This window comes from Temnothorax curvispinosus, unplaced genomic scaffold (assembly GCF_003070985.1).
Source record: "Temnothorax curvispinosus isolate PA1 unplaced genomic scaffold, ASM307098v1 QBEX01013138.1, whole genome shotgun sequence".
Classification (NCBI taxonomy): Eukaryota; Metazoa; Arthropoda; class Insecta; order Hymenoptera; family Formicidae; genus Temnothorax; species Temnothorax curvispinosus.
The window spans coordinates 73,170-85,153 of record NW_020222918.1 but is presented as its reverse complement, the minus strand read 5'-3'; the positions used below and the strand labels follow the sequence as shown (position 1 = coordinate 85,153).

General features: G+C 38.5%; 1 protein-coding gene across 1 annotated transcript in view; it reads right to left on the bottom strand.

Annotated features, from left to right (window-relative positions):
• Positions 1 to 2,045: 2,045 nt before the first annotated feature.
• Positions 2,046 to 11,984, bottom strand: part of LOC112463375 (neuronal PAS domain-containing protein 3-like) — a 35,980-nt gene continuing 26,041 nt past the window's right edge. The window contains exons 3-7 of the mRNA XM_025029783.1: positions 9,393 to 9,604; positions 7,971 to 8,077; positions 6,075 to 6,548; positions 4,633 to 5,595; positions 2,046 to 4,389 (exon numbers count right to left, since the gene is read on the bottom strand). Of these exons, the coding sequence (XP_024885551.1) occupies positions 4,892 to 5,595; positions 6,075 to 6,548; positions 7,971 to 8,077; positions 9,393 to 9,604 (1,497 nt within the window). The 3' untranslated portion in view covers positions 2,046 to 4,389; positions 4,633 to 4,891. The remainder of the gene's footprint in view (positions 4,390 to 4,632; positions 5,596 to 6,074; positions 6,549 to 7,970; positions 8,078 to 9,392; positions 9,605 to 11,984) is intronic.

The following is an 11,984-nucleotide window of genomic DNA, read 5'->3' as shown; positions in this document are numbered from 1 at the left end:
TGCTGTTATTTTAGGGGTCCAAATATTTTTCTTAAAATAACAAAATACCTTTGTATGATCTCTGACGTATCTAAAAGAACAGATTCATAGCTTGCACTTTCGAAAAGTCAGAGTATCGAGAAATATCGCTTAAATCGCGTGTATTCGTGTCGATGATAACCGACTAGTCTTCCTTCCGCGATTCTGCCGTAATAGTATTTGTCGTAATACGTAGAAGCAAACGGACGGAAGAATACACCACTCACGGCATGGGTATAATGAGAACGTTAGAGGCGGGATAGTCCACGAGGGGTGCCATTATCGGTCGTGTGCGACGACGTGTCGAGGCTGCGCGAAGTCGCGTGCAGCTCGTTAAATTCTTCGGCCGGTGAATGGGACGCGACCACGATTCTGTGAAATTGTGCGATCAATCGTTACAGAAAGTCCCGACTTTCAAATACCGCCCGCAGTGTCAGTTTAAGGCCTACGTCACGGTGGCCATATGCTTGAGATTTTTTTTAATCAAACCAAATATGAGACTTTTCTTCGTCAATAACTAATAATAATGATTTTTATTCGATACAATTTATCACGACTTCTAAATTCATGACTTGATTTAGCACAATATGACCAGAGAGAAAGAGGGAGAAGTTATTTATTGATGAAAAGCAATTTATTGATTTCAGGACTTATACTAGATTTACACCTGAAAACGATCAAAATCAATGATCGAAATGTCGTGACAACTGTATTTAATAAATTGGTCAGTTGGATCGAATAAAAATCATTATTTTTTCGATCAATCTCGCATCGGTGTTATAAAACCTGCTAAAAGCTTTTAAAAACAATTCGCATTAAAAGCTGCTCGAGGTTTCTCAATAGACTTTGTTAAATTCTATAATCAACAATAGGATATTCTAATAGCATGATGTCCTCGATTTAGATTTCCCAGATACCCTAATACCAAGTTGTAGTCAAATCCTCACAAATTTTTAGCATTATTACAAAAAAATTATCTCACAAAATTAAGATTGATGTTAGAAGAGTATAATTATACAGATCTCCGCATTTTCTTTCTGCTATATCTCTAAAAGAAAGAAGTACATCACTCGTAATGCAGTAAGTCGACTTTAGGGTAAGTATAATGACTCCCTATCTTTTTGCGTGCTCGCTTTAAGCGCGCGAGAAAGAAAGAGAAGCTGAATGACGATTATAACATGGCACGTGCCTCTTCAGAGACCTCATGCCAGCAAGCACACGACCGCCGAAAGCTAGCCGATCGTGCGAGGCACAATTAATTTATTGTTTGCGCCGGCCGAGTGACAATCGGGGTCGCGCGGCAGAAAAGCGGGATCGTTGCCTCGCCGTGTTTGTGGGACGAGGAATCCCCGCTGGATGCTGCGCGACGCGGATCGCTTTTGTGTGTGTGATCCCGCACGCTCGATCTCGCTCGCTGCTCTTAATTTAATCGTGAGAATCTCGCGAAACTGAATTACCTGAAATGTCCATTATTGCCTTTCAACGCTTTCCTGACAGAATGCTTCCTCTACACTCTACATCGATTGTTCGGCCGAACCTATTCTTTTCGCCTTTTTTTTATCATATAACACGCATTCGATTGAAAATGCAAATCCGGAGCAGTCGAGTCGTAATATAAGCGTGAGAATTCGCGCAACTCTAAATTGCTTGAAACACCCGTGGAAGTTGCTTCAACAAGAGTCTTCTTTGAATGTCTTTTTTATCCATCGTCCCATATTTTTCGATCAATTTTTATAATCAAATTTGGATTTTGTAATGTATAAAATTGTATATAATAATAATGCGGACTTTTTTCAGTTGTCCAGAAATTTATAAATTTAATAAATGTTAAATCGATTTATTAGGGGATTAAGAACGATACAATATACAATATTTCCATTCTACTTACTTGCATATAGCTGCTAAGTGTCTCGTCTCTTTTGACAAAGAATAGCATTACTTCATTTAATTATTAATATTTTACTTATAAAACACGGTACTTGCATGATCTTAAGATATAGAAGCAGGAAGACAAGTAAAAAATACCATTTTTCAGAGGAAAATATGATATACTTTCTTGTATGTACGTATGTAGTGCTACACTTTTACAATATGTACAATGCTTGACACGGACATTGCCGTGATTCTCGCTATACGAAATCTCACACACTTTACATTGATATAAATAATCAGGCCTGCATTGTGACATATGTATAGTCGGCGTTAAAATGGTCGAGACTTTTTTTTCTCGCGTTCCGAGAGAGATATTATTAAAAGAACAATTATAGGTTTCGGGTTTTCTTTTTTGATGCCGATTATACATGCGCGTCGTTTTATATTATACAGCATAGTCTATGATGTAATAATTTCTATCTGTAATAAAATATCTCGCGGCGGTTAAAAAGTATTGGATTTTGCGCTACGCGTTTAGATACATTTACAGTACTCGCTCTTCTATCTTTATTGGATACTCGTACTTAAATATAAGCGCGATTAAAAATATAATACTAATTCTTCGATAAAAAGAGCGTAAATTTCTTTGGTCGATTGGCACAAGCACCGGTCAGTCTTCGCGGATCGACATAAGTGCTACTATATATACAATTAATTTTAATTAATTAGAATAATTTACACGTCTACAGTATTTACATTCGAGAAAAGATCTCGCATTAATGGTACAACAACAACGCATAATAGCCTGATTAGTATATTGTTTAATATTAGAATACCTTATTTCAACGCTTGCAAAAATTGAAAGGATGAAAATGACTAATATAAAATTATACAAAATTTATTTACAAAATTTTTCACAGAAAATTTTGACGGGTTATATCGCCAAAACGGCTTGAGATATGGAAGGAAGATGTAAGATAAAATTGAATAATTTCAGCTATTCTGACTTTGTGCCTTTGAAACTTTGTGTTTTTTAAAACATTATTCGACGCAATTCTTTATTCCTTATAAAAAAAGCATTACAATATTTCCATAAAAATTATTAAGTTAAGCGTTATTTTAATTTAAAATTTATAAAATATTATTTATCTGTTTTGTTTTTAAGAAAAAAATGCAATTTTTGCATGCACGCGCATAAATGCGTAATAATAATGCGAAAAATTAGAACAGCTAAAACCATTTAATTTTGCTATATTTTTTTATCAAACCTTTTTGATGATATAACCCGTCAGTGGAACAAAAATTTATTTAGGACTTTATATATTCAATGTACATTAACTTCAATATACAGAGTGCCCCGAATCCGCGTACACGGAATGCACAGTGTGGTTCTCTGTGTCAGAAGAAGTATAAGCCTTTTCTTGCGGTAAAATTGCGAACTGACTTAAAAACTCAGATGCAATTTTGCCCGAGGAAAATGTTGCTTCTTCTAACACAGATAATCGCACTGTGTATTCCACTGCGCGAATTTTGAAACATTCGATATATCAATTTACTATACATATATTAAAATTTATTTAGAATTATATTTTCTAATATAAATAAACTTTATATAGAATTCTTATATTCCATTTCACGATATCTTAAGAGGTTTGTGAAAATCAATATACATATATCTTTTGCTCTTGCTTTCAATTTTTCATATATGGCTTTCAAATTCAAACGTTCGAATATTAATTAATATTTCACGTCCGGTATTTTCGTCGAATTACTCCTCGTGGAGCCTTCACGAAATTCGCGTCCAGCGCGTGTAAAATATTCTTAACTCCTTCCTACGCGGTGCTCCCGACGATCACTATTGTGAAGTACTTAAGTGGAGCTGGATTAAAACATCGCGAATCATTATTGTCTCATCTCGAGATATGTGATACAAAGTACGTACAAAGGAGTTGAGCCTCTTCAAGTCATTAATATCTTAAACTTCATCCACATTAATTTTATTCACAGTGACTCGGCTAGCGTTATCCGCGTTTAATAGTAATTATACTACACTGACATGTCTACTTTCTTATATTGTATTCATCGAAGTCGCATTGATGTTCGAATCGCTGTTGGAAGCATTGTTCATATCGTTACAATGCAATCGGAATTGATTCCATCGAGCTTTTATAGTTGTCATTTGAATTATCCATGAAAAAATAACGATAATAGTACTATATTCATTATTTTATTTTGTATTTTTTCTTGAATTTTTATTCCAGTAGTATTTATTAAAGCTGCGATAGAATGTTGAAATCAAACAGATTCGCTTTCACCGCCACTGCAGTCGTCAACGTCGCTATCATTGAGATTCTACTGCGATAACGTGATAATACGAGTAAAAACGATATAGAATTATGACCAGAGTCAGTTACGTGTTTCCCAAAGCTTAGCTCACAAATGGAACGCCGGTTTTGCCGCAACTCATCCTTTTTCTCTACGTGAAATTTTGTGAAGCATCTATCACACAAAAAAATACCTTTAATTAAATAATATTTTATCATATTCTTATCGAACTCGCGCGAAAATTATTTTTATCGAGAACTTCCGCATGCAGATAAATATATAGATAGTAAGATTAAATTCGACGTACGCGTCGGAATAAGTCTAATGTAAAAACAATGATTTTTTTGACGGTTGCATCATTTAATAACAATATTATCACCTTATGGCACTGATTTTCTAGCAGCAATTACGAATTACCTTTTACGGTCGAGACACTCCGTTCCTCTATCTTCCATAGTCGTTTGTAGGGCGTGACGTAGGTGACGTGAGACTCAGTTGGGTTGTACGATTCATTGTTCATCTGATGCCCAGCGTATTGCTCTCCAGCACATTCCGACGTTGCGCAATGACGCTGCTGTTGTTGATGATGATGACGGTGATGATGATGATGATGCCCGCACGCGCCATCGTCGCAAGCCGCGTCGAAGTGCTACGCGCAGGGCACCTCGAATTGATGTCAGTGAACAAACTGATGATGCGTCTCGTAATGAGGCTGATGGTGCAGCGGCGGCGTACCGCCGCTCACCGGTGCCGTCTGATGCGCGTGTAGCTCTTGGGGAACGGTGCTGGGACTGTACTGTTGAGAGTCGACGATGACGCTAGTGTAGCCGGCCGACGAGGCCTCCAAATGATGGTGATGAGGATGCTTCACCGTTCCGTTGCCGTTGCTGTGGTGAACCTGAGGGTGATTCTGCTGGTAACCGTCGTGGTGCTGAAGCGCCGCGGCGTTATAGCTCTCGTTGTTGTTGAAACCGCAGGTCGGGTACATGATTACGCCTCCAGCCTCGTTCAACGTCGTCGACGATGTCGAGTCCGGCGGCATATGGTGATGATGATGGGATGTGTGGTATCCTGACGGCAGTAGGGAATTCGTCAAGTGCACGTCCAGACCGTCGGTGCTACCGCAGGAGCTCGAGGATGTCGAGTAAGGTCGCTTCTGTTGGCCGCTCTGAGGGCTGTGCTGCTGTTGCTGTTGCTGCTCGAGGGTCGTCAAAGAGGTCGCACTCTGATGCAGCAGATGCTGCTGAGGATGCTGTCGTTTCTGCTGGTTGTTCTGCGGGCTGTGCTGCTGAATAGTCAGGGACGTGGCGTGATGCAGAAGGTGCTGTTGGTGCGTGTCTTGTTGGTGCTGCAGGGTGTTTACGGGGTCTTGGTGGAGGTCTCGAGATTACAAAATAGAGGGTTAAAATTGAATAAACTGTAATCCTTATAGGATTAATGAAAGATTAATATGATCAAAAGTCTTTCATCACTCCTGACGGATATTTTTACATTGTAACAGAATATACCGTTATACTTATCTATGCCTGATTACGTATAAATTTTATACGATAATATTTCAAGATAGAATATTTTTATAGAAATAATGACCCTTCCTTTTTTTCTCCAGAAAAAAATAGCGTCCAGAAAAAAAACGCGTCCTTCGCTTGATCTTTATTGTGTTATGTATTTCAGTATTTAACAGTCTATATATAATTTGTAAGAAAAAAATATAGAAACTCAGACACTATTACTGAACCCAAAGCCTGTTTTAGACGATCTATATATTTTAGGGACTTTATTTACAGTTTTATTCATTTTAATTCGCTATCTCCAAACATAGGTGAATTTCCAAGATGTAAATCAATTGTGAGACTCACCATTGTACTGGTAGAATAAATCCGGACTGTAGTAAGCGCTGTCCTCGTGCGCCGCACCATTGATACTATGCGGCGCATATGGCGAGGATGACAGGTAGTGGTTGTGATTGGTCGAACTTGCCATGTACTCCGAGTTTGGGTAACCGGAACTGTCGGCGTAATCGGTATCGGGTGGTTCCTTGGTCCTACTGCGGTAAGAAGGCGGGCTTGGGCTGTGATTGTCCAGATCACCAATCGTCGACACTGGAGCGCTCGGTGGATTTCCTGGACTCGAGCAGGACGACTTTTGTTCGCAGTTCAGGATAAGGCCCGTGCTCTCGGTGGCCGTCAAGACGTAGTTGACGGACACGATGCAGTGCGGACGCGAGCTTCGTGAATTGTGCACAATCGTCACGTACGACTGCATCCACACCCAACCGCTAGTTTTTGTTAGAAACCTGTAGTACCTCGTTGTCACCTGACCTTTGCGCAACACTGTCAACAAAACAACGGTACCCACCAATTTTTAGCGAAGAATTAACGTCGCGTTTGATGATTATAAAAATTTACGACGTATAATCTACATCGTATTATATTAATGAATAATAAATTAACAACATAAAAAAATTTAACGAAATTTTATAAGACTGATGTATGAGAGAAAATCAAATGTCATCGTTAGTTTAACGCTATCTCTGATGACGGGGCTAGGATAAAAAATGAACGAAAATAAGAATTATTATGAAATTGGAAGGAAAAATTTTAATAATTCAAAAAGGAAGGATTGTGTCTTTCATTTGCTTCTCAAGAAAAATCCTAGGTATCTATGTCGTCGCCGTCATCACGTGCAATGACGGAAAAAAAATCGAGCGGAATGGCATTTGCGATGTCGCGCAATCCTCAGGCGCAGACATTAGCGGCATTATGTCAGACTCCCTTCGAGTCGCGCTCGTGAAACTGCGAGTCTGTTCAAACAGTGATAGCAGTAACAGCCTTCTACCTCGCTCACACCTCTCGCTAAACCTCCCTCGCTTCTACCCGCTCGTCGCTCTTATCGTCACTCTCACCCTCTCTCTCTTTCTCTCTCTCTTTCGCGCGCATAGACGCGTACCCAGCAGCCGTCTCTTTTCGTCGGCGCGCCGTGGCAACGTTGTTCAATCAATAATGTACACCCTAGGTGCACCACGTGTCCACATACTTAGAATAAGCGCGTGTGACGGCGCTCCGAGGAGAAAGAGGAAAAATGGAAAAGAGTGGAAATACGCTGTAGCTATCCGCGCGCAAGTGGCACGTAAGATCAAAGGATGTTTCGTAAGGGTGTCGGTGAGTTAAGCAGCGTCAGCTACTCTCAGTCTACAAAGAGCTTATCCTCATCGACGTATTGTGTCGACGTCGTTTGAAAGGATCCGCGCCGGACCGTCGGTCAACGGCGAAACTATCGAAGGAAAATATTTTCGAGCGTTTGTGTTTCCGGTGTTATTATTCAGACAGAAATAGGTGACCTTTAAATCGGGAAAACACGAGCGAAAATGTAAAAGCATAATCTGCGAAAAGCAGAGAGATCCTGCGGCTGGTAATCGCACACGTAAAAAGAAAAGTTGGATGAAACCTTTTTTATCAATAAATATTTTCGGCAAAGATACCCATGTTAATACAAAATAAAACATTACAGCAAGCTGAAGATTACAAAATAGATTTGCAATTTGTTAGATAGATAACTAAGGAAAAAAAATCTAACTAAATTAAATTGACGAGTATACAGCTACATTAAATTGATAACAAAAAATAAATTAAACATTCTCTGCTTTTATCACTAAACAGATTATTATAAATGATAGCAGATGTTAGGATATTAGTGAAATTACTTTATTCGTCCGATAATGAATTGCATCTAATAACACATAATGAAATACTTACAAACATGATGAGCATGTCGCAGCTGCAGAACGTCGCATGTGTGCACGTAGTGGTATAACGTTTTCTCAATTAGGTCCGGTGGATCGTAGCCTGTTAATTGAGCGACTCTGTAACAACACCCAAGACACCATATTATACATAATACCATATATCCATCTCCTCTTTAGCGAGTTACTTTCTCCGTTTCGCCCAATACCAATCCGCGTATATCAAAAAGCTTACATATTATATTTTCTCTAAAGAGAATCATTAAAAAATTTTCCCTGAGAAGTATATTTTTATTTAAATTAAATATCATTTTTTTATTTTCATTTCAATGCAATTTTGTCGTAAAGGGATGCGTATATTGTGTAAATTGTGTAAAATACTACCGCGGTTATTCCCCGTGTAACTCGCTGCACCCGATATCACTCACGCAGCGTTCCAACGCGGAGATACAGACCAAAAGACCACAGAGGATAGGTCCGCTCTCCGCTGATCGCTTTCCGCGGATCGGGGCTTGTTTTCGTCGGGATTTACGTTGCGAGCGTCGCGAGTTTGCACAATCCGCGTGAGCCGATTCCGATCGACGGTATGTATAAAATTTCATCGCGCGCTTCTATCCGTGCTATATTTATACTGCGTCACGTGTTCGTTCCCAGTACAAGCGAACGGGTGTGTATAGGGCTCGCCGGGACCGCCGGTGGTGGATATTTATTTGCCGTGGATGGAGAGGAAAAAAAAAGAGGATACGCGGCAGCACGGTAACACGAAACTGATTTTAATGGCCGTATCCCTCTCAACCGGGGGCAATGCGCGGGCCTTCCATCGAAATATTAATGGCGCAATACGACACCCAACTATAATTACATTGGAAATAAATAATCCACTGTGTCCCGGTGCTCGAGTCAACACCGCTCGCTTCCTCCAGCAGCGCGAGGAGATCCGGAGAAAAAAGATTTATTCAAGAAATAGTGTTTTTTGCTGATTATAAATTTTATACACAGATATAATAATGTTAATATATTTATAATTATTAATTTTAGCATTATATTGTAATACTATATTCGTGTCTTTATAGTAGACGTAGACACATAATTCTCTAGTTGATTTGTTTTAACTGAGAGACTTTCACGTTTGGAAGCTATTAATTGACCATCAGTTTCTATTTATTTCTTTTGCAATTAATGACAAAGAAAAAAGAGGGATGATGCGTAGCTCCATGCAGAACCGATCGACTTATAAGACGGCTACAGAATTTAATCCCGATCTTTATCCCATGTATGATGAATGATAACCTACTTTGGAAATTCTATTGTACATTACGTATTGTACAGAAGTAAACATGAAAGCGACTTTGTATAATAATAGACATAAGAAATTTTATAATTCTTTAAAGAAAATATTGCAAGAAATTTATATATATAAATATAACTATCTTACCTTGCATCGAGGAATATGAGCTTCAGATCGAGCGAAGCTCGGAACATGAACATGTTGTGATGCAATTTAATCTCGGTTATGGAACTCGTCGGCAGCGAGTGGCCGACCGCCATTAAACCGACATTACGGATGCATCGTCCGACGCCGTCCTCATATTCGGATCCGATGGGAGCCTCCACGATGCATTTTAAATAGCCGGAACAGTGTATGACCTAAACAAATCAAATCAAAAAGATCACTGATATATGTTTCGCTTTTTCAAAAACTTCTCAAAGGCATACAATCTTTTAGAATCTCTCAAATTATACAACACGTCAAATTTTGACAACGATAACTTGTTTAAGTAGAAAATTGTGTAAAAAGTTATTATTGTGAAAATTCTATATATTTCATCTTCATAAAAAAACCCGAATTTTTTTAAATTAAAATTGTATTTGAATACTTTTTAATACTGCTTAAAGATACCTTGAGAGAGGATGGGATGAAAGAAGTTTCTTCTTATCTTCTCTCAAGGTATCTTTAGCGGTGTTAAATTTTAAGCAGTATTAAAAAGTATTCAAGAAGAAAGTATCTAGAAAGAAATACGCTTTATTGCTTTGTTAATACTCTTTTTTTACGTGCCATTCTAATAAATTTTTATAGTAACACGTCGTCGCATTGCGTGCATACTTGCAATTCGAGATGCATTCGCGACGTTATTCCTTGACCGAGAGCATAAAGTACGTGGTGATACTTGAGTGATATACCCTCGCGAACCGCGGCTGAAGTACGGATGCTCGCGCAGAACAACGGAAAATTAACAATTCCTGCTTAATTGAATGACTGATGACGCGATGCGTAAAAAGTCTCGCTGAACATCACGCTCCGGTCTCGAGTGCCGGGCGAATTTGTGAAGCAAATAGGCCCCTTATTATGCCCGCGTTGCATACATCATCTCATATGCAATTCCGGTGCATCGGCGCGCATCGCGGCGCGAGAGGGAGTTAAAGAAGAGCGGAGTTTGTGACACGAGGGCGGTCGACCACTTTTAATCTCACCCCGGTAGCGGATCTCACGCGTGTCTGATTGAACAAAGCAAGCTAAGTCTCGAAAGGCTCTTTAAAACATCAAAATAGTGAAAGTTTGTCTCCAAGTTACGATGTACTTGAATTTATTTTAAATTGTGTTTTTAAGACAAACAGATGCCAATAAGTTGCATCGTGAAGTCGAGGCTAATTTAACGAGACTCTGTAATAATTCTCAAGATTTATCGGTATCGTCCTAAGATGGGACATTCGGAGCAGGTTCTCTCTCCGTTCTCACTCGAATTTCACGCAATCGTTAATCCGTACATTTCCGTTCGCGCGTCGACAAAAGAAAAGCCAACTACAATCCGCCTTTGTGCGTGTGTAAGTACCATAGGGATAAGCTCGCCCTAGCCCCAAAACTCTCTCGGTTGATCTAACAGCTCGCTGGGGGTTGCATTCATGACTATGCTCGACACCATTGGGGATCTTTATGCGCGATTTCGTCGAGGGTTACCGTCATCGTAGTACCACGGTTTGAACGAGCTATTTGTCAAACATTTTCCTCCACGAGGAAACTGCCTTCCTCGGTTAGCAAGTGCAAGGTATATTCGCAGGTCCCTTCACCTTCTCTCGTCTCCTCCCTTCGCTTCAGAACAATAGCGTCGTCGTTATTGCCCGAGCATATGTCGAAAGTTTAGTGATACCCGGGAGAGGATAATATGAGCAGTTTTACTCGATTTCGGAAAATTAAGGCATCGCCGTTCATAAATCGGGATTAGTGTCTATACGCGATTTTTCGCATTTTCACGACAAATTGCGTAAATCTGATTAATAGTTTCGACAGTGTAACATACTGACTGAAATTGATTCTTGCTGCACACATATTTATGGTTTGTTTGAAAAAGCGAATAGTGGAAGAAAAATTATTTTTATTTTATCTGGATTTTATTTTTCAGATACCTATTCACGCGTACATAATAACATGATATAATTTAATATTATTTATTGTATAATATATGTATCTATAATATTGTATAACTTCAGTCATTTTCTTTAATTAATTTACGAGTTAGGGGCTTATTAACAGTATTAATCAAAATTTACTTAATGAATTAATTTAAAAATTATAAGATAAGAAAGCTAAAATCAGGGTAAAAAATCAGGGTAAAATTTATCACAACTTATACTCTATTTTTATCATTTTTATCCATTATTTTAAAAAAATTATAAATGTTACCATTACTCTACTTTTAAATACAGGTATATATAGGTATACAGTTAAATATAGGTATAATGTGGTTTTTGTTTATAAATTTTTTGTAAAACATTGATATATGTTAAAAATGATCGATAAATCGTTGAAAATGATTAAAAGAAATAGATGAAAAGCATAGCATTTTTTCTAGACAGACTGGATACGAGCGAATTTTACCATCTGTCCGATGCGTTTCCTTTACGACTGAACGTGACTGTGACAATTGCGTCCCTACTTAGCTGATCAAACTTTATCTCTTATTTAGCATTTGGTTTTGTAATTATATATACATATATATATATATATATATATATATATATATATGTATAT